Source organism: Crinia signifera, chromosome 6, assembly GCF_055691185.1.
Source record: "Crinia signifera chromosome 6, ASM5569118v1, whole genome shotgun sequence".
In the NCBI taxonomy this organism is placed as follows: domain Eukaryota; kingdom Metazoa; phylum Chordata; class Amphibia; order Anura; family Myobatrachidae; genus Crinia; species Crinia signifera.
This window is the reverse complement of record NC_139222.1, coordinates 129,458,601-129,482,644: the sequence shown is the minus strand read 5'-3', so window position 1 is coordinate 129,482,644 and position 24,044 is coordinate 129,458,601. Positions and strand designations below refer to the sequence as shown.

Below are 24,044 nucleotides of genomic sequence, written 5' to 3'. Positions count from 1 at the left end.
GCAATATATATATATATATATATATATACACATACATTTCCAAACAAATCAAATTGCGATGTGATCTTGCAGATTAATAGGACCATCGTGACTATCGGTCGCGGTGTCCCTCTGGAACTGTAGCCTTTAATTTAACCTTACCGTTTGCGAGGACAAGGAAATTGTGCATCTGGCCACTCCCAGAAAACAGGAGAGAACATACAGTACCCATTTCCTGGCCTGAAAAATGGTGAGAGGATGTGGTACACTAATTAGTGGTCCTCGTTATCAGGTGTCGACAATGACACAAAAAAAAAGTGACAACTTTTTCTATGTTGACCTTGTGCATTTGACCTGCTATACCACAACCATGGGCCTTATTCTGGTCTGTGCGGACGGAGCCGAATATGCGGCCAGGACCGTGCGTCCTAAACCCCGCCTTTCGTACGGATCGCTCACTCCGTCCGAATGCGGTAAGAAGCTGTCCGAACGGACCGCAAGTGTATTTCTCATGAATACACCTCCTCCATCTCAGGGAACCTCCCCCATCATTCGATGGTCGCAGGACCGAGTGGTCAGGCAGCTCCCGCAACCTCAGACCACACGGGCATTTCTCTGTGCAAAAGCAGGGATCTGGGCGGGCAGCTGACATCCGGCAATGTCATATGTCCGCCCCCTACACGTGCGTCACGACCGCATTACCATACCTACGCCCAGCGTTTTCATGGGAACGCCCATGAAACGCGGGGTGTAAACATATGGTAATGAGCCCAAACAGCCCTTCACGCCCCTCTCCACCCCCTGTTCGTAGTGTACACATTTCATGCGGAATTTGGACGTGCGTCCCGTTCGCACATGCACAGAGACGCCTCTGCACATGCGCAGACACAAAGCATCGGCGGACCGACCGCACGCGGACATTACCGCACCAACCAGAATAAGGGCCCATATGAGGCCATTGACAGGGTGTAATAGAGTCCGAGTCCGCTGGAGGTGTAGAATGCCAGATGAACTCTGCCTTTTTTTTAATTCCTGCTTTGTAAAATTCTGCGTGCCCCCCCCCCCCCCGCCAAATCTACGCCAATACCCACTTTCCATCTTATCATGTGAAGGTGGTGGTGCAGTGTGAAAGCACCAAAAATTATAACCCGGGTCCAGCAATACGGCATTCCAACCCGGGTTAACAGAAGGGTTAATTCCAGGTTGGACCAGAGTTCCTGTGTAGTGTGAATGGGTAACCTGGGTCGAGTGTCCCAGGTCTCGTTCCCACTATGGAGCAGGCAGCGCTTGGAGACATCATCAGCTCCAAGCTCTGCCCTCTCTTCTACCCCTCAATGATGCGCCACTACTCCACCCTGCCCGCGAGTGACATCCAACCTTGCAAATGCTGGGTTTCTCCTGGGACGGACCCGTGTCCAAATCCTGGGTACAACCTGGCATGTGCTATGTGCAGCAGTTTCTCTTTGTATCCTCATGCTCTAGTAGTAACTTGCTGAATGATTTGTCCTAAATGTATCTATTTACGGTTTCTTATATAATATTCTTAGAAATGCCTGCCATTCACCTATTGGTGGGAATGACAAAAGACAGACAACGTTTCCAACACTAGATCTATGGTTATCATCGTAGATCTAGTTAACCTGCTAGTGCAGTGGTTCCCAAACTTTGTGCTGTGGCACCCTGGGGTGCCTTGGGTTGGCTATGGTATGCTAGGTCAATCATGTCTAGGTCGACATTCATTAGGTCGACACCCTATGGTCGACCGTGAGTATGTTCACACCTATGAATGGTCAACCTACTCATTGTCGACAGGGTCTAAAGGTCGACACAAGCTTTAGGTCAGCCATGGGATGGTTGACAGTCAAAAGGTTGACGCAGGATTTTCACTTTTATTTGTCCTGAATGTCGACACCGTCGACATGGACACTAAAAAAGTGCACCGCACTCGCCATCCTTCAGGCACAGTGCCTCGCTAAGCTCGGCACACTGTTTTCTTCTCCCGCCATGCCCTTAGTGGATGGCAGGGCATGAAAGACCACCTGTCGGCACATGTCGGTTAAAAAAAAAGTGAAAAACTTGTTTCAACCTTTTGACTGTTGACTTTCCCGAGCATAGGTGTCGACCTACTCACTGTCAACCATACGGTGTCAAGCTTATGAATGTCAACCTAGACATGGTCGACCTCATAGTTGCCTACCCTCCTGCATTCTACAGGAGACTCCCTGAAATAACAGCAATCTCCTTCCCTCCCTCATTAGTCTAGCAATCTCCCTCATTTCACCTAGCCCACATTACACTGTTACATTTTTTGGTGAAAAAAGGAATGAGAGATAGATACATTTACATTGAATCATCAGCACCATTTCCCAGCACTTTACCAAGTATAGTACAGTATCTCTTACTAACTGCTTTGGGGCTCATCTACATTTGTATATAAGTCATTTTAAAAGATACCTCTCAGATGTAGCAATACACCCCCACGCTTCTAGGTGCCACGTTCACAATCTCTTTTCACAATCTCTCCATATATGGAACTAGACACGCTCCCCTCCATGGGGGTGCTTTGCAAAATTCTACTACCAACTATAATCTCCCTGAAACTAGTTTTCAAAAGTAGGCAAGTATGGTCGACCTTAATGTCTTAATGTAACTGGCAAATGCAGTGCTTGTGGCTAGTATGTGGACAAACAGAAGCAAATCTTGTCCCTCACTACATTTTTAAACCTAAAGATAACATATGAACAGGATTTATTTAAGAATTTTTTCTTCATATTTCAATAAGAAAGTTTTGGCCTAGAGTTGCAGTGGATAGTATTAATTCTATTATATTACTGTAATATTATAGTATTATTAATAATAATAATAATATTATTCTGAATACATTATATATAATTATAATAATTATTAATAATAATAATATAATATTACAATAATATTCTGGTACTATAGGGGGCCTTGATTTGAACAAAGTTTGGAGACCACTGTGCTAGTGTAAAATAAAAGCAGGAATTTGGGTTCTATAAGAAAGGTAAACCAGTGTAAAACAATAAAGCTCTTTATTTATATAATTTGTATGTACAGGATATTTACAAAGGGATACAGCAGGGACATCATGGGGAGGGTCCAACACACTTCCAGTCTAAGTTGGGACTGTAAACAAATTCCTTCCTGTGGAAATAAACACAAGAGGAGGGGTAAATACAACACGTCACAAGACTTATTTCAAGGTCATATGTCAATACTGTGTCCTAGAGATGGCAATTCTTAAGGTGCCCATACACAGTGCGTTTTGCGGGCGCGATGCACGCTCCCGTGCACATCCCATCGCACAGTTCAAAAAGCGTGTGCTGCACATACTTTTTGAACTAGCTTTGGATCGCATTGCATGCAAATCACATGCGATGTGAACAAAACGCATGCAATGATCCCACCGTGTATAGGCACCTTTATTTTCTTTTATTTGTAGCTCCGTAATGTCCACATTTTAAAGAATCACTACAATGAAACCATGTTTAGGATAGTAAATACAGAGTAGTCCTGTATATAATGTGCTGAAATAGCCTCTTCAAATAATGAGTTTCTGATTAGTAATCACTTTGTGTACATGTCAACACTCTCTACAAGAGCCCTGCACAGAAGTTAAGTCTAATTTGTAATGATTGTCTGGTTCAGACAACCTAATCTATAGAAGGTACAAATGGCTAATTAGAGATTATACTGCAGCACTATAAAAATGGCAAAGCACTAATGACGAGGACAAAAATCTAAAGTGGGAACATGTACAGATCATTACACGGGCCGGTGTTTATCTAACAATAAAATACTCAAACATTTTTGTACTGCTGTAGTCTTTATATTAATAAATACAAATGCATCGAGAAATTAAGTTAATTGTATAAAATAATATCTACCTGTATGTTGTTAAGAATATTTGCTAAAAAATAAATAATTTGACTGATAAATATTGTAGCATATATTTCTCTGCAAAGTTACAGGTTTGCTCTGAATAAACTATTATTCAGAAGTTTTTCTTTGTCTTAGCACGCTGCGAAGTAAAAGAATGTGATAGATATACCGAATAAGGTATAATTTGGCCATTAGAGACAAGAGCAGTTAAGCACAGAATCCTCAGCACACAGCACTGGACTAGCGATGTGTGCGTAGTGATCTATCACGGGCAGTGGCCCTTATTTTGGTTCACTCGCAAAAGCAAATTCCTTCTCAAACAGACAAAACCATGTGCACTGCAGGTGGGGTAGATGTTACTTGTGCGGAGAGAATTAGATTTAGGTGGGGTTTTACTTCAAAGTGAGATCTATATTGCAGTGTAAAAATAAAGCAGCCAGTATTTTCCCTGCACAGAAACAAAATAACTCACCAAAACCTCTGCACAAGTTACATCTGCCACTGCTGCAAGGCAAACATGGTTTTGTCCATTTGAGAAGGAATTTGCTTTTGCGAGTGAACCAGAATAAGGGCCAGTGTTCTCATTTGAGAAAACACAGGTGATGACTAGATTTATGCTGCATACAGTATAAATTCTATTCAGTTGATAGCGATGTGCAGGACCGCGCATCGCCGTCACCAGGGGCCATACACACGGAGCGATCCATGCTTCATTTCTAAGTGATCTAGACAGGCCGCTTAGAAACAGGGCTGTAATCGCTGCATGGCCCATTAATGTTTCCTTATAATAATCGTTAAGGTAAAAGAGTACAGCACATGGTTTCACAGTTGTTACTCACTCTCGAGGTGGATGTGTGGAGCTGCAGACCAGGCCCTCTTCACATGGACATAGCTGGTTAATGCTGAATGCCAAGCCTCCTTCTGGAACATAACAGCTGCCCCCAGCAGGTAGTTTGCGCTTGCAGATCATTTCTCCATGGTGCCTGGCACAGCACATAGACAGGGGGCAATCCTTATCCTGACGGCACCTGGACCCTGATGGTAAATGTAAATTATTTCAGTTGTTTAAAAAAAAAAATCAAATATATACTTTTATATTATTATTGCACACATACATTTGAAACAAACATGCAGTACTTCTGACAATATTTACTTCACAAACTTGAGCTGTCCTTACCTTCATGTCCGCCTGGTATAATTCGTTGGCACCTGCCAAACATACAACCCAAGCTTCTGACACACTGGGAATCCTTTCGGCAGTACTGGCCTTCGTGGCGCAGTGCTACACACAGACCAAAATGGCGATCACAGAACAAACCACGTCCACAAGTACGGTCATGATCACATGTTACCTACAAATAATGCAGAAGATTTGCAGAAACTATATTAACATGTCCGTATATACCATTGTCTATAAACTGAAACGGCTTGTAATGATTTTTGTAGATTATGACACATTTAGTAAAATGGAAGTATCTTTGAGGATCTAGTTCCCCTAGTTTTAATGTCAAGCAAAACATGTTACATTGCTTTATCGCTGACTAAATGGAATTACCTAAATGTAGTTGTGTAAAGTTAAATATGTACACCAAAGTTAGTTGGCACAATATGCAGTATTTTTCATTATTTAAGAAACTTAGTTTTAACTTCCAGCTGACTTCCTGTAAAAGAACATCTGCAGAGCAAGTGATACATTACTAATCTATTAAAAAGTATTGCCAAGTCAGATGGAAACATAACCATTTCCATGTCATACAGTATATGCTATATATACTACAGAAACAGGAATTTAGGTAGACAGCTTCAGTAAAAGTTTGCAGGACCATACTAATAGACAAGTTAAAATACATCAAATTTAAAAAGTAGATGTATTAAACAGAATGCATTCATAGTTGGCAAAAAAAAGGTAGTTGGAAAATAAAAGTTTAATAGGTAATGAATGGGACTGAGGGACTGCCTATGAGATTTGAGCGTAAAATAGGCAGAGTTCAAGAGATTTCTGAGGCAGCGGTTAAAGATTTTAGGGAATTAAAGAGCAGAGAGTAAAACTTACAGTGGGTCCCTTGGTTGTAGAGCTCTTTGCAAGGCCACTTACATCTTCAGGGTTGTTATAGGGCATTGATAACATCCAGGCCCAGATGTAGCCATCTGTGTATGGTAGGAGAGCGAGCAGAAGAGATGCCAGGAGCTTCATGGTGGTAGTAATGTGCTATGGGACACACAGCTGATGCTGCCCGGCAATATGTACTGAGGGTGGGGTCCTCCCCCTCTTTCTGCACCTTGCTATCTGTTTACTATCTTAATGGGGCAATCAGTATTTATCAGCTTAACCTAATCACTGCCCCTCTCTTCCAGACCCCAGAACAATCTCCCACCATACAGAGAAACAAACCCAATTACATAGTAACCTGCTGGGGATTCATTAGTGTCACTCACACCCACAATAATTGGAATTCGCTGTGCTGTCTCCATGTATAGAACAGGTTACATTGGGAATGATAAGCCTATGTCTGCTATGATCGCTTTATAGTGTCAAAAAATCTATTTGCTTTAAAATTCTAGTTGCCAACAAACACTACTATATTTTACAGGTCAATAGGTGTAGAGTTTTCAAAGAGCCACTGCCATGAACATTGAAAAACCATCCTAACAAACTATTGCAATACCTACAGGGTCTATTTCTCAGTCTGTAATGTGACAATGGTGTATATTCAATGCGGGAAGGGGGGGTTGGCTGGCGGCAAGCAATACCGATAGCCCACCATTGGTATTCATCTCCCCCTCACTCTCCATTTTCACCTTGCCTGCTCCCTGAGGCGAGGTGGAAACGACGAGTGCAGACGTCAAAATGAGGTATCCTCCCCTGAACATAGAATACGGTGAGTAGCCGGGAAGGGGGGTGAATGGTGAGGATGACTTTTCCTCACTTATTATAAAGCCATCTCGTTGTACAAACCCCCCTCTCCGCCGCTTGCTCCCAGCATTGAATACCGCCCAATGACTGCTATACTCATACTATAATGCTAACATTTCTTATGTGCATTAGCAATTTCTTGTGCTTACAGACATGTGCAGACATCTTGGTATATTTCTGGGTACAAAGGATCAGACACAATTCACTATACACATACCAGGCCCTCTGTAGGCCCTGATTTGTGGAAAGGCCTCATATGCTAAATCGAAATGTATTTTATATGTCAGAGCACTATTTATTTTATAACATGTGGCAAAATATCATAACGTTATTACAGTGAGAATTATATCAGTGACTGTCAAAGGGGGAGGATTATCTTGTGTGTGTATCACTATATCACTGTAGACTGGGTACACACTAAACGATGTGTACCTAGCACAACATCGTGGGTACCCTGCAAGAAAGGGCATTTATTTTTTAATGTGTAAAAACATGAAGATGGCGCTGTATAAGTGATTTGTGTTCTGGGCCTATTATTTGCCTCCGCTTGGCGAATAAGCAAAACTACTCAATACCACAGTTACAGTATCATTTGTTGTTTGTATTTTAAACAGCTTAGTTTCAAAAATGGAGCTCAACCCTTTTCGTCTCCTGAGCCCATGCTGCAATATAGTCTAAAAAAAAACATGAAGCGTAGCATAGGGGTGGATTCAATTGCTGACATAAATGCAATGTGCTGTCCTGGAATGGCAGATCACATTCGCCGCTATTGTCAACCCTTTAATCTGGAACCAGATAAGGAAGATACATTTTAAGCGGACAGTAGAACATCTTTGTAGAGTCGGGGCCGGATTAAGGGCCACATGGTCCTGGAGCTGCAGATTTTCAATGGCTTATTATGAGGAAGCCATTGCCATGTGGGTATGTACACACTCTACAGTCTACACCATCAGCCCCAGTGCCACCATGCATATGTAAAAGTATACAAATGTCATCATTGCCATGTTGCCATACTGATGGGCCTATTTTTATGTGAAGGCCAAGAGCTGCAACTCCATCTGCCCCATTGTTAATCTGGTCGGGATACGGTTAGTTGGTCGACCTAAAAATGGTCGACACCATTGGGTCAACATACTGCGAGGTCGACATTGGACAAGGTCAACAGGTCATTAGGTCGACACAAACATTAGGTCGACATGGTCTAGGTCGACAGTCAAAAGGGTGTCATGGGGTTTTTCACTGTTTTTTGAGCCGACATGTGCCGACAGGCAGTATTTCATGCCCTACCATCCACTAGGGCAGTGGAAGCCAACCCTAGCCCTCGAGAGCTACCAACAGTTCACATTTTACAGACAACCTAGCTGCTGCACAGCTGCACTCATTAATCACTGACACATTTTAAAAGATACACAGATGGAGCTAATTAGCTCACCAGTGATTCTGTGAGGAGACCTGCAAAACACGCACTGTTGGTAGCTCTCGGGGACTATTGTTGGCTACTCCAGCACTATGGTGTGGTGGGAGAATAAAATAGTGTGCCAAGCGCAGCGAGGCACCGTGCCCGAAGCATGGTGAGCACAGCAAGCCATGCGAGGGGATGCAGAGCACTTAATCCTGTGTCCATCTCGACGGTGTTGACATCCGGGTTAAAAAACAGTGAAAACCCCCATGTCATTCTTTTGACTGACGACCTAGACCATGTCGACCTAATGCTTGTGTCAACCTAATGACCTGTCGACCTGATCCCTGTCGACCCCGCAGTATGTCAACCCAAGGGTGTTGACCTGATGACTGTTGACCATCTTTAGGTCGACCCAATGATCCATACCCATCTGGTCCTGGGCAAAGTTTATGCATACATATATACATGATCTATTCTTCACAAATATTTAGTAAAATACACATTTGTTATAATACCATAGTAACTAACACATGACATGTATTTACAGAAAATTCATACTCTTCTAGCACACGTCCTAAATACCAGACCAGGGACAGCCAATCATTGGACTGCTGGCCAAATGCAGCCTTACTGAATGTGGTATATTATGAATCATGGATGCTGCCATGTGGCATACTGGCATCTCATCAAAGTAAACAAATTTGAATAACAAATCATTCAAAATATGTTTTCATACATACATATTAATTAGTTTTGGCAAACTTTCCCTAACTGCTGGGAGGCAAATGTGAGACAATATTTTGTGGCCCCTTGTTCACAATATGTTTCTTATTATGGCTCTCCAAAAAATACAGTCTAGGCACCCCTGATGTGTGTGGTATGTATTAATAACAGATACATGGCCTGATTCATGTGCTAGAAGAGCAAATAAATAAAAAAAACACATCTGAGTTGAACAATGGTGCACAGCAGGTGGGGCAGATGCAACATGTGCTGAGAGTTAGATTTGGATGAGGTGTGTTCAAACTAAAATCTAAATTGTAATGTAAAAATGAAGCAGTCAGTATTTACCTTGCACAGAAAAAAATATAACTCACCAGGGCTGCTGCTAGAAATTGTGATAGATTTCAAGTCCCGCCCCCCCCCTCACACTCCGCACGGCTCTGCCTGATCCCTGCTGCCCCACTGAATCCCACTGCTCCCAAAGTGCTTTTATAGGAGTGCAGTCTTCTCCTCCACCTCCGAATGCTGGCGGCCATTTAACATACAGCGCTGACTTGTGAGCCAATTGGCGCTCGCGGCCCGGCAGCTAGTCAGAGGCTGCCAGTATGCAAGCTTTGATTGACTTACCAGATGGTGCCGCATTTTAAATGGTCACCATCTAAAGGTGAAGGAGAAGCCTGCTCTCTAAAACACTCCGGGAGCAGTGAGCTTCATCAGGGGCAGCACAGCGGAGGCAGTTGGGCATGACTGCGGGCGATGTGGTTGGGGGTATAAGTGGCCCGGGCCCTTTCCTCTCTGTCAGAGTGGCAGGGCCGAGGATTGCTGTGCCCACAGTACCACCTTGATGGTGGCCCTGCTCTACATAGATGGAGAATAGTTGGAGATGTAGCCTTGCTAACATCTCAAAACATAGTGCATTACTGTTAGAGTTACAAAAATAATCAATCTCGATTTTTGTGCATAATCTCCAGGACATAATTAATGCTATATATTTTGCCTGTAATAGATTTTAAGTGTTTTTACTGAAAAGTTAGTATGGTGTATGTGACACAAGCACAATAAAAACTATGTATTGTATTGTTTTACCCTTACAACAACATTAACAACAACAAAATATAAAAAAATACAAAGACATCACAAAGCATTTTACAATACATTAAGTCTATATTTTAGTGTTTTCTATGTTATGGTTAAATAACAGTAACAGTGATTAGTGAGCGAATTGTATAATATAATTACATTCGAGGCACATAGGCCTAACTCCACTGTAATAAAAAGTTTATTAAAGTGGTAAAACGGCTACTACAGTATATAGCTTCGATTTTGCAGCTGTAGAATATAGTAGAGTAGAATACTGATATCCTCTTAGCCAAGCTATAACACACAGAACTATTTAACTGCTTTCAGTTATGCAGAAGTAAGCTTTCATCAGCATTCAGAAGGAAATTGAAATGAAAATTAAGGTACTTATGTAATATCTGGGCTCCTGTTTTTCTTATGAGACCGCGTCCGCTCGCCACGCTTCGGGCACGGTGGCTCGCTGCGCTCGCCACACTATATAAAATCAACTCCATGCGTAGTTGGATAGTGGGGGTATGAAAAAATGGGGTTCATTTAACATGGGAGCCCAGATAATACATAAGTACCAAAATTAATTACCATGGTCATGAATGACGTCTGCCGACACTATCATCCCTTTAAAAGGCATGTGTAGGGGACAATAAAACATGTATTATAAATGGGAATGTACAGCAATAAAAAGTATTGAAATGATAAGTTTTCATGGTGATGCATGTGAAAAACACACAAACACAATATATTTTTATAGGGCCGCAGCAAGCCAGCTTGGTTTTGTCTGGATTTCACTCAATTTCTTAACATTGACTATAAGGCTTCATAAAGGAATGGACCATAAAAAAAGTCCTCATAAATCCTTTGCAGGTAATCCATTGGACAATCATGATATAGAATAGTCTGCCAGATAAGGGGACAAGTTATAAATGGTACAGATCAACTTTTGGACATAAGATAATGATGTGCTCTTGCAGATGGTAACCAGGAAGCAATGCTTGTATGTAATCTGCCACCCACTAGCATTTCAGGTAATTAGTGATGGGATCATTAATTGTGCACTCCATCTCGTCAGACCCTCCTGGAGACGAGATCCTGCTGTGTGGTGTGTGTAGATGATAAACGCTAACAGTAGACCTGGTGGGGGGCCAGTGTGGTTGTATATGTATTTGTAAACACTCAGCCATTAACAGGTTTCACACTAGTATAAAACTTTCTAGACAATTATTGACTCTCCTGATATGATAAAGATGCAGAAATAATGCAATGTATTCACTTTAAATAAGTTGCATTCATGGTTTACATGCCAGCTGTGAAAACCGCCATTTATATAGAAGCAATATTTGTTATAGTGCTCAGCTAGTAAGGGCAGGTCATTGCCTTACATGCATATGCTAAGGTGCCCATAAGTATGTATCCAAAGTGTTTACTCCTATTACTGCAGATTGCCCTGAAGAAAATGATCCTTCTATACAGTGTCAGTTAAGAACTGGTGTGTAGATAACTATTTCCGGAAAAAAAACATTAATTGCAGATAGAAAAGAAACAATTTAGGAGAATGAGAAAAGTGTCTTGCTAGCACAACTATTACACAACAATGTGTTTAAATAAAAATAAGAAATTGCTTACAAAAAATGTGATATTCCTTTTCTGTGTTCCTATTCTCATTCTAGGAAGCCAATCTTATTCAGTGTGATATTCCCATAGGTGGGAGTCATCGTGGCCGCGATTTGCACGGTGGCTGTGATTCACACAAAACTGTTTGATGCCCCCTTAAGGGAGGCATCATGGCCATTGCCATGGCAATGCAATATCTCCTGATAATATGCATGGATAAAATATTAAATATGCCACATCAAATGCCAACCTATTGCAACTGTAGATGCACTCCCTTTAGTACCGTTTATGTTTCACTTATTTGAGGATGTTTTATTACATCAGTCAAAAGAAATGTGCAGACATAGAGGTAAAAGTGAAAGGTGAAAGATTTGTACAGAGGTGTTGAAAGAACTTTTTTTGTGGGGAACTGCAGGGAATTGCAGGTAAAGCCACCCACAAGTTATTAAGTCTTTCATGACCCACTGCATTCATGCACCATTCAAATCTTCTTATCTAAAATAACGACTCGGACAACTGAAATGTGGTGAATGGGGTCGTCTTTTTATTTTTCTGAAAGAGGGCGGCCTATTTGATCTAATTATAATATTTAAATTTAACTATCTATGGTGGCGAGGTCAGAACAGCTTTAAATAAAGATTTCTTGGGCCGACTGCCCAAAAGAACAAGAACTGGCCTCCTGCCACATCCCTGTCCTTACAATAAAATTTTAAAATAAAGTTCAGGCCACCTGCCTGAACGATCTAAATATTCCCCATCAGGTCACAACTCAACTAAAGCGACATAAAGGGCCCACCTGGATCGGTGATGCCCCTGAAGGAAAACTGTTGCCATGCCAAAGTCACTTTCTCCAAAGGAGTTGCCCCTCAAGGGAAATGAATCTCAAAAGGTGTTAATACAGAAATTAACCTAGCCACCGTTCTGAGACCGGCCACCTGCCGAGATCTCCTGATCCGGCACCGCCACCATAGACTAAACTACATACTGTACCTCTCAAACTCTCTAAAATATCCCTAAGGAACAAGGCCATACCCTCTTCTGAAAGGTGTACTCCGTCACTCCTGTACAACCTCTGATCGCGGAAGGTGATACCCGCATGCGGAATCGAGTATCCGCCATGCTGACAGACCGCTCGACCCACTACTGAGTTCACCCTCCGTCTAACCAGGTCAATTGCACCAGGATTAAGAGCACCCCTCCAATTCTGCCTAGGTATAATATTGGACCAAAATACTCTGCAAAAGGGGAAACGCTGCAAAATATCCAATAACTCGTTCTTAATTTCAAATCTAACATCCAGACAAGTTCTGGACGTTAAATCATTCCCCCCTAAATGCACAATTAAAAACAATGGAAAACCAAACCTCTCCACTGCCTCTTCGAATGTCTGCCTAAATTGCGAAAACCGCAACCCACGGTGCCCTATCCATCTGAACAGATTCAGTTCTGGATACTGAGAGTAATCCAGAACATTAGTGGAAACTGATAACCAGTAAACGAAGGAATGACCCAACAACCAGATACATTGTGGGTCAATCCTCATGCCTGAAAAAAGAATGTTTAAAAGAATTAGTATGGATTTGAATTAGCTTAATTTAAAATAGGTATATCCTGACATTGGGCTGTGCTCAATCCCTAACATTGGTTGGGTTTAAGGGGGGGGGGGGATTTGGGTCGCCCCAATCTGACTTGAGGCAAAAAACACACCCACCAGCCGGCAGAAGCCGTAATTAAAACTGGTGGCAATAAAAAATTCCTCAAGGCCCCCCAAACACTAAAGCGTGTTTGAGCGAGCGGCTAATCCTCAGAGGGGGCGCACTGCCAGATCAAGGTCTGATGTAACGTCGAAACGCACCAGACCTCCATCTACCCAGTGCCCGAATAGATCTATCGGACCAACCCGCCGCAGCGGCAGCCGAGGCGGCGCCGATGCGAAAAGAGTGTGTCCCATACATCTCCGGTGAAAGACCCAGGTGCAGAATACCCCGTTTCAAAACCGCATTGAACTGATAGCGAGTCAGGGGAGACCCATCCTGGTGAATGAGCCAACCCCCAGGCACGTCAGGACGCAAGTACGAATAAGCCCCCGCCACGGCCAACGGACAGATCCGCCGATCCGAGCAGGAACCCATTCGCACCCAACGCCCCCTGCCAACTACGTCGGTCTTGGACCGTTGTACCCTGCACCATAACCCGTCGGGGGCAACGACGACATGGTTTGTCAGCATAGGTGAAGCCGATGACCGAGATGGTGCCACCAGCTCACCTACCCTGAACGCCCCATGGAAGGCCATGACGAAGGCCATGGCGAACAGATTGGCCTCATACGGAGAGCAAACTGTTTTCAGGGCGCGAACAAGCCTTCCCAACAGACGGCCGTCAATTGGCCGCCGCCTGTCGGGAATGGGTGTTTGTAATCTCGCCCAGCCCTTGAGCATTCTCTGCAGGAAAAAGGACTTCGTAATGTCCCTTTTCCCTTTCAAACGCAGAAAGTAAGAGATGCCTGCTAAGGCCTTACTCACTGCGCCACGAGACTTCCCGGTTACATAGAAACGCCACGCAAAGGCAAGAATTAATGATTTTAAAGTCTTACCTCTGTTGCCCCTTTCCAATAGGAATTGGCTCCAAGTCTGCCAAGCCGACAAATAAGCGGCAAACGTAGCCGGCGCCAAAGAGCTATGTGCTAGCCCCTCCATTCCGGGTGTATTACCTGCCATACATAAAAAGGGCAAATGTCACCCGTTAAACGTGCACTTGGTGCCAGACGTCTAAAACGCTGCCATTCAAAACGCGAAAGGGCATCGGCTATTTCATTATGTACCCCGGGGACATGTCTGGCTTTCAACGTTATGTTGTTGACCAGACATGTCAGCACGATCTGACCAATAACCCTGAGAACCTCTAAGGAAGTAGATTTTTGTCTGTTGATAGCGTAAACAACCCCTAGGTTGTCACACCAAAAAACCACTTCCTTATTTTTTAAGACATCATGCCACAGCTCAAGGGCAAACATTATGGGAAACACTTCTAATAGAAGCATGTTCCTCGTGAAACCTTTCTCTACCCAGCTAGCAGGCCAGGATTCTGAACACCACCTACCGGCGAAGAAAGCACCAAAACCAGTGGCGCCCGCTGCGTCGGTATATAGTTCCAGAATAGAATTGGGAATAGGTGCCTCCTGCCATATGCAAACTCCATTAAATTGAGACAAAAAGGCATCCCAAATAACCAGGTCACGCCGTATTTCGCTTGTGAGCCTAATGAAATGATGAGGCCTCCTTATCCCCACGGTAGCCCTTTCTAATTTTCGCATGAAAATCCTACCCATGGGTATTACCCGGCAGGAGAAGTTAAACAAACCCAATAATGATTGAGCCTGTTTAAGCGTCAGTTTACCTGCTGCAAGGCCAAACAAGATTTCCTCATGTAAACGGTTGATCTTGTCTCTTGGGAGCCTACATTGTCCCTGTACTGTGTCCACTTCAATCCCTAAAAAGGTTAATACTGTAGTTGGGCCCTCGGTTTTATCCTCCGCTATTGGTACCCCAAACGACTTAAAAAGTGTCTGAGTACACTCTAATAGGGCCAAACATCTATCAGAGTTTGGTGGACCAACTAGCAGAAAATCATCTAGGTAATGCGCTATTCCGGACTCTCCAGAAACGTCATGCAAACACCATTGCAAAAAGGTGCTGAATCGTTCGAAATAAGCGCAGGAAATGGAACACCCCATGGGAAGGCATCTATCGAAATAATACCCGTCATCTAATTTAAAACCCATGAATTTAAAAGCTGATGGGTGCAGAGGCAATAACCTGAACGCTGATTCAACATCTATCTTGCAAAGCAAAGCCCCTTTTTCAAATGACCTCACTAATGCAATGGCCTCATCAAAAGATTGATACACCACCCTACACAATTCCTCAGGGATGGCATCATTAACTGATGCACCCCTTGGGCTGGATAGATGCTGAATCAGCCTAAATTTACCCTCCACCTTTTTGGGGACTACTCCTACTGGGGAAAGGATCATGCCCTGAATAGGAAGCTCTTCAAAAGGACCAACCATCCGGCCTAAATTCACCTCGACACTAACCTTTTCCTTAACAATTAAAGGAAACTGATATGCCGAACGCAAATTCTTGACAGACCCTTGATTAATGTTACCCGAGATTGGCAAGGCGAACCCCTCTGAGAATCCATTTTTAATGAATTCTGCTTCCTCTCTAAAGGGGTACCTCTCCAACCATGGCAACATGGCCTGTAGCCGGACAGGAGATGGAGCTCTAAGCATGGTTTGGCTCCGCTGGACCGCGGATTTGCCTGTTGCCAGAAGCTCCACCCTGTCCCTGCGCTGGTTTGCTACAGTCTTTAATGGGATGACCGCCTCCACACCTGATACAGGAGTGCCGAAAACGGCACTTCTGACCCAGGTTACAAGTGTTGTTATTGTAGGCGAAGCATTTCCCATGACCTACTCTTTTTGTACTGCCCCCTGACACCTGGCCCCCTTGCTTCCTATTCCAAGGTTTTGAGGAAGCCTCACCCATTGGTACGGCCGAATTTGTGACTTCAACATAAAGATCAATGTCCTTCCTGCCGAAGTCACAAATATCTTTCCCATGCTGCTTACGCCGGAATTCTTCATCATACGTGCGCCATCCATAGCCGCGGTATGATGTGTATAAGTTATGAATCAGATACTGATACCGTATCAAACTCATATACTCATCCGGCCTAGACTCCATATAACAAGCTGCGAAGACCAGCATTCCTCGCACCCAGTTATTATAAGTCATAAGCGCCTCCTCGCTGTCAGTGCCCTTCTTTCTCGCAGCAATCAGCGCCTTCTGGCTTTTGCTAGTAAGGGCAAATATGTTAACATACTTGCCCTTCCTAATCCTATCCCGCATCCTTGGACGCAACCCCCGCATTACTGCGGTGTTTGCGCACTGGACCGAATCGGATTCAACTGTGACAATTGAATCTTCACTCGGGAATCGCCTTGTACGTCTCCTCTTCCTCTTGGATCTCCTCACCCTGTCATCCGACGAGGAGGGTGACTCAGAAGAAGTGGAGGCCAGCGAACTGTCCGAGTGCCTGTGTCCGCGCTTCCTACCTGACCGCTTGCCACGCTTTCCCTTCTTGCGCCTCCCGCCTCCTGATGAGCTAGTTCCCTCAGTGTCAGAGTTACCCGTCCCTGACCCGCCTGATTTAACCCAATCAGGGTCGGAAGGCAGCTCACCACCAGAATGCGACGATCCTCCAGACCTGCTGCCATCACCTCGTCGGCGTCCCCTTGCTGCTTGATCCATGACTCCCGAAGTGCCTGCTACTGCGGGCACAAAAGGGGCATTAGTCTCATCAATCAAGTCATGCGTAACAGCAGGCCCAGCCGACACATTGCTGGTGGCACCCAGGGCAGAGGAAAGTGCCGGCACCATGGCCTGTGTCAGTGCTGCAGCGTCTATTGGACCCTGACCACCCGCACCCTGCCCACCTGGACCGGTGGTTAACAGGGGCACTATGGCGGATACCACTGCTGCACAGATCGCGGATACCGAAGCCATGTTCCCAGAGGGGGCACCCTCCCCTCTCACCACCTCGGCATAAGTACGGTGGGACCCTGAACGATTACCCCTGCCTCCGGTTGGAACCAATGCCATAACATTTCGCTCCTCAAAGGAACCAGTGGATGAACCTCCATCCCCTGATCCCTCTGCAGGCACATCAAAATGAAGTGCCCTCCTATTCCTCCTTCTTGCTCTGGCATTGGTGCCAACCGGAGCATAATCCCAATCCTCCTCATAATGCTGGGGAGTTATATCTATCTCCCCAGCATCTACTAAATCACCGCCAGGGGGCAGCCCTGCGCGGCCTCTGCCACGCGCAGGCCTACCCCCCCTAGCTGAAACAGGGCGCCTGGGCTGTCCCTGGCGCCCTGTGCTGACCTCCGTTACCATGGGGTTTACACCCCTAGCAGCGCGAGTCCCTCGCTGCTGCTGCAAAGACCCCTGCACCGCCGCTGACCCCTGACCCCCGCCAGCCCGACGCGAGCGTATAGCGCCGGGCTGACGGCGGCGAGATCCCTCCGCTGCCTGCGCGCGGCCTCTTCCCCCGGCCGGCGCTACATCCTGCTCCGGCCGCCCGCGAGCTGAAGCAGCTGTGGGCGGCCGTGTCACAGAGCGACGCCCGCGAGCTGACTGGGCATCAGCCGCGGGCGACTCCATCCTCCCACGGCGCCCGCGCGTTGATCGCGCCGCAACCGTGGGCGCCATTACTACCTGCCCGTCAGCAGACATAGCGTCTGCCTCGGGGCCCACCTCCCGCCACCTGCGCGCTGACTGAGCATCAGCCGCGGGTGAACGCAGCCTAGCAAGCGGTGCAGGAGAGCCTGACAGGCCTCTCACCGCATCTCTGCCAGGCGGTCGGGTGCGCACTCGGGAAGGGACAGAAGCCGGACCAGGCCCTGCTTGCTTCCTAGCCCTTGCCCGCCCTCTCGCCCCTGAGGTAGATGGCACCCCTGCTCCCTGAAGGAAGCGAGCAGGGACACCAGCATCCCTCCTTGGCCTGGCAGACATTTCCACAGAGTAGATAGAAGACAAGGAAAAGATAGAAAGCTATTAAGGAGATGACAGGAAGATAAAGTATGTGAGGTAAATTACCAGATGGCAATAAGAATAAAAGAAATAAAGGAAAGATATAGATAAAGATAGTGAGAAACAGTGATATATGGTCTCTGAATTCAACACAGTACTTATCAGTCCAACGTTTGAAATCAAAGAGGCAGAATATTCTAGAATCTCCCATAATCCTAACCTTAAACACTCCCATAACAATTCCTAGCCAATAACAGCCTGCTGTGTAACATCCAATCCGACCCTCAGAAAAACAAAAACACACCCCATCACTTGTTGCCGAGGGCTTCTGGAATACATTTTATGCATGGGCCATAAAACTTATGTCACTTCATGCACACAAGGTGCACTCCATGATCTTTCTCCAACAGGGCTCAAGGTGCTCAGAAGTGAACAGAGATGCCCGAAACCATCACAACAATCTCAGCAACTGCATACTCTTGCGCAATTGAGATGCAGATGCAGAAACATCGACCACCTGAGTGCCTGAACATCGACCACCTGAGTACGGAAGTCCATAGAAGCTACAAAGCTGGGCCAAAAATGAGTGTAGGGCAAGTTCTAGACCAAGCCAGATTATTTGAGAAGAGGAGATTTGGAGAGATTGGGTTGGAGCCACAAAGCTAAGCTAATGCAGCAGGCAGCGGTATTGAATTGTCTTATGGATGGAGTAATTCCCTGGTTGGTCTTTTTGGAGCACACAGCAGGAGTTGAGAATTATGAGTGCAGGGTTGGTGGCATGTGGCCCCCTTTGGCATGAGGGCCTGTATGCACTGCACAACCTGCACACATTGTTCATTTACCACTGATCGGTGACTAAAGATGACATCTAATACGGACAGCAATGAGATGCTGTATAACTCTCGTAATGATATATTTCTTGCTTTAGCTGTTTGGAACTCTGTGGTGCTTAAGGGGCATACACACGTAGAGATGTGTGCTAAGCTATTTAGTGTAGTTGATTTCCCTGTGTCCAGATCGCCCATGGACACATGCAATGATTTGTGCTAAGGCCTGGTAGTGGTTCAGAATGAGAGATTGCGATCAGTATCGCTCATTCTGTACACACAGAGAGATTTGCAGTCACTTACTAAGCATTTTGACTAGATTTTGATGGCATGCACTGGCTTAGCAGGCCATCGCGACATGCAGGACTGCGCATCGTAATCGCTCGGGGTATACACACAGAGCGATCTGTACTTACTTTCTAAGAAATCTAGTCAGAGCACAAAATCGCTCCGTGTGTATGCCCCTTTATACATGGTGTGATTTGCTAAGCATTCTGAGATGCTAGATCGCTCAGCACACAGCAATGTGTCAGCACTGTGGGGTAGTTTTATTAAGCTTGGTGAAGTGATAAAGTGTCTGGTTTTTATCACCGGCCAATCAGCTCCTAACTGTCATTTTTCAAACCAAGCCTGTAACTTCACAGGTAGGAGCTGATTGGCCAGTGATAAAAACCAGACAGCTTATCACTTCACCTAGCTTAATAAATCTACCACACAGTGCTAAGCGAACTGTCAAGGCCAGTGTGCTCCACCGAGCGACACTGTCGCTATGCTACTACACACGGAGCAATATAGGGGCATTTTCTAAGCGATCTAGTGAAATCACTTAGAAAATGCACTGAAATCGCCTCATGTGTAGGCCTCCTTCCTCTCTGATGTTCTTAATATTCCTACCATTACAATGTGCAATAGGACATAAATAAATAAGTGATCAGATACTAAAAATACTATATTTTTTTCAACATGGGACAAAGTATATTAATAAAAAATATATATATAAAACAATGGTATGTTATCTGGCCAATCTGCATAATTTTCCTGCTTGCAAGGATAAAAAATTATGTGTAAGCGGCAATTAACAGAAAGGGTTAATAGGGTCCGAACTGTAACCCCAAAGAATGGTGTCACCCGGAGCCTTAACAAGCTGGGATTCCCAACATAATGTCCACTCTCTCTACCAACGCGTTTCAACATAAAAGTCTTCCTCAGGGTGTGAAGAGAGAGCCAGTGTGTGCTTTATATTCCTGTTTGTAGTGCCACCCTTAAGTAAAGTGCCGGCACTGGTCAAAAAACATTGTTCATTTAAAACACTTTTTTAAGAAGAGATAAGCAGTGGCTGGGCATAATACATTAAGCGTTTTAAAGTAGTAGAAGACTTTTGTTAAAGCCAGATGGAGTTATTAATGTAAATCCGTGTAAGATATGCATTCCACCTAGGTGGAATGCACTTTACTTCTGCCGCAAATAGAGGCGTACGCGTACCTATCATGGATGTAAACTTCTGGGGATTAATTGAAAGCTAAGGTGAATCACAGGCTCCGGTGGAATGCAGCCCCATATTTCCAGAAGTGCATAAAGGGCCATCATAAGTGATAAGACCTGTCCACAAGAAGTATGCCATATTTCCAAATACACTTGTATTTCCTAATACCCTCAAATGGTGTGTTTTGGAAACACTGAGCTTTTCGGGGCGTACTGACAATTGTAGGTACTTGTGTACAATCACGGCTCCCACAATGTCCATCGCATAGTAAAAAATCGCATCGCATCGCATGCGATCGCTTCACAGGTACCTTCACAGGTATCCGCGTCCCCTCGCGGGCTTCACAGGTGTCCGCTCGCCACGCTTCGGGCTCGGTGGCTCGCTGCGCTCGCCACACTTTCTATTTTCAACTCCACGCCGACGTGGATAGTGGGGGTATGAAAAGGTCATAGGACGCGTACCGCCGCCCCTCGCGGGCTCGCCACGCTTCGGGTTCACGTTGATAGTGGGGGTGGTACAGCCTGAAAAATTACATTTGGGGGCCATTGAACATGTTTGATACTAATTTCAATGAATTTGGATGCATTTCTGTAAAAAATCGCATGCGATGCGATTTAAAAAAAAAAATGCTTAAAAACGGCAAAAATCGCATTCCATCGCATGCCACTACATATGGCATGCGATGGGAGCCGTGAAAGTACACAAGTACCCAATTGTATATAGGCTTTGCTTGATGCCAAATGTATACAGTTTACTGTATATATAATAGTGCAATTAATAGCAGACCTAAATAAAAGGACATCTGTGTCTTAACGGAATTCTGGACTGCAGGTACAAATGGATGGTGGAAGACACCACTATTTGGAAACAGACGTTGAAGTGAAGTGCACTACTATATTGAATCTTGAGAAGTGCATATCACGAGGTAAATCATTAGTCAATTCAATTACTATTACTGCCCTGGTTGCTAACATGTTAAAGATAATCTTAAATTCAAACAATTCTAAGATAACAGACATATTAACCCTGACCTAATATATCGAAAAAGCTAAACCTGTCACAAAAACCACTTGGTTTCACAATCTACTTTGAGTCCCCCTGGGTTCAGGGTCCCTACCTTAGAATTGTTTTCCGTTTCTGCTTTAGCAAGAGATTCTTCTAGTACATCTTTCCTCCAGCTCCCACTCACTTTTTGAATACGCAAAAAAAAAAAAAGAAAATCAAATTCCGTGGTTTTACATTCATGGAATGTTTCAAAATGTGCTGAGACATTATGGCTGGGTAACCCTTTTGCGGATATTTTGCAGATGTTCTGCCATCCTGTCCTTTCATTTCCTACTACCTCTCCCTGTGTATTGTTTTTACAGGAACACTGGAGGAGATGAATAAGATTTATATTGTGGCAAGTAATAAAATCTCTGATGAGAAAGCCCTTACTTTTCTGTGAGGACATGTAATGTCGGATGACAGTATCCTTGTGTTTACAGTTTTTGCATATTATGCAGGAACCACATATTTAGAACCCTTTAGATTTTATAAGGTCGAGGTTGGATGTTTTACTAGAGACACTTTTTTACTAGGTTGTTTCTCACGTTTTGGGCTTTACAGTATATAAAAGTTGGCTTACTTTGAAAGTGTTTTTAACACTTTGATTGCCATGTATATTTGTCAAAATAGGTGTGAAAATTGCCAAGCAAACATTTTTATTCATAATAATGACCTGTAATGTTTACCTGATATAGGTAATATAATCTTTTTGTACACAACATTTTTTATTTGAATTTATATTTACAACAAATGTGAGTGAGGCTGACATTTTTAGTGGATATTTTGCACATCTCTTACTAAGATGTTGGCACTCAAAGGCTAAGGGCGGGATGTATTAATATACATCGCCAACAGCCGCCCAGCCGCCGCGATGCTAACGCATATGTACTAACATATGCGGCTAGTATCAGGGTGCGATGACGGAGACCCCCGCAATACCTGTAATGTGGTGTGCGGGGGTCTCAGTCACATCCCGGCGGCTGTCAGTGTCCCCGCCATCTCCTGATTGATGGAGAATGGGAGGGGGGGTCGCGCGAACGGTGGGCGGCGATAGAAGCCCATAGGCTTTTATAGGGTATTGTCACCCAGAGGTGGAGATACCCTGCCCGGCGGAGACGGGGCGGACAGGCAATGGTACATAGCAAAATGCGGTAAAACCCCCGTTTTACCGCATTTTCCCATTAGTACATCCCGCCCCTTAATAACAGGACCTTCAACAAAATGCTCCAATATTTACGAATGATTTTCTCTAATTCTTTATATTGGATGATGAATGGAATGCCTAAATACCGGTAATTGTTTTCCTTCATTTTATTTGGGTTGAAATTTATCATTTGTTGCCTATCATGTGTGTCTATTGTTTCAAAAATGTCAGTGATTTGTGTGGCATCAATATACTGTATACAAGCTCTGACTAAAAACCAGAATGTGAAAGAAATGTAACTTATGTCACTGCAAAGTGATTTTAGTAACAGACAGGGTGATTGGACGATCTCATGAACTGCTTCTGGTACTTGTGTAGTTTCACGGCGCCGTGCTACTTCCGGGTTCTACACTCGCCACAACTATCTAAAATAAACTAACTTAACTCCATGCCAACATGGATAGTTCAAACCCCCACTATCCATGTTGGCATGGAGTTGATTTTAGATAGCGTGGCGAGCCACCGAGCCCGCAGCGTGGGCGAGCGAAGCAAGCCCCGCGAGGGGACTCCGACGCACGTGAAACTACACAAGTACCCTGCTTCTTTTTTATTGGAGTTTCTATGCACAAAAGTTCCTAAAGTTTGCAGCGAATTTGATGCAAAATAAAGTGAGTTTCAAATCTGTGGGTGAAAATGGCTTGTTAATGAGATAAATTAGAGAATATTCAGACTTGTGTAAGCTGACAAGAGGTGACAGTATTCAGATAACAATGCATAGGATAGTGACATGTAGCAGAATATCTCTAAACATACAGAACGTTGAACCATGAATCAAAGAATTAAGGCTGCAAAAATCCTACCTATTACTAGAAAGGTGTACATAGTAAAGGGGTCTACTTAAGGCCCCGATACATCGGCCCAAATTGGATGTGTTTGACACTTTTTAAGGAAATTCTAATACCCGTTGTGCCCTTCCTGCTGGGTGTGCACTGCTACATCTGAGAGGAATCTTTTAAAATGACATATCCAAATGTAGATGAGCCCCAAAGCAGTTAGTTAGAGCTACTATACTTGGTAAAGTGCTGGGAAATGGTAACTGTATCTATCTTTCATTCCTTTTTTCCCCAAAAAATGTAACAGTGTAATGTGGGTTAGGTGACATGAGGGAGATTGGTAGACTAATGAGGGAGAGAGGGAGATTGCTGCTATTTCAGGGAGTCTTCTTCTGAATGCAGGAGGGTAGGCAACTATGAGTAACGTATTTAATATAATATGTGAACAGAACTATGCCCGTGCTTTAGTAATGTAATCAATGTAATATGTAAACAGAAT

General features: G+C 44.3%; 1 protein-coding gene across 14 annotated transcripts in view; it reads right to left on the bottom strand.

Annotated features, from left to right (window-relative positions):
* Positions 1 to 3,018: 3,018 nt before the first annotated feature.
* Positions 3,019 to 24,044, bottom strand: part of LOC146008165 (uncharacterized) — a 147,299-nt gene continuing 126,273 nt past the window's right edge. For 11 of the 14 annotated variants that reach the window (XR_014444472.1, XM_083147158.1, XM_083147157.1 and 8 more), the window contains 4 exons: positions 21,639 to 21,709; positions 5,063 to 5,237; positions 4,725 to 4,920; positions 3,019 to 3,147 (listed from right to left, as the gene is read on the bottom strand). Coding sequence is in view for 13 of the 14 variants with exons in the window: in XM_083147158.1 (XP_083003284.1) it covers positions 3,090 to 3,147; positions 4,725 to 4,920; positions 5,063 to 5,237; positions 21,639 to 21,709 (500 nt within the window). In the remaining variant the exon portion in view is untranslated. Of the gene's footprint in view, positions 3,148 to 4,724; positions 4,921 to 5,062; positions 5,238 to 5,938; positions 7,320 to 21,638; positions 21,710 to 24,044 lie in introns of those variants that run through there. The other 3 variants (XM_083147168.1, XM_083147167.1, XM_083147169.1) reach the window with 3 other exon arrangements.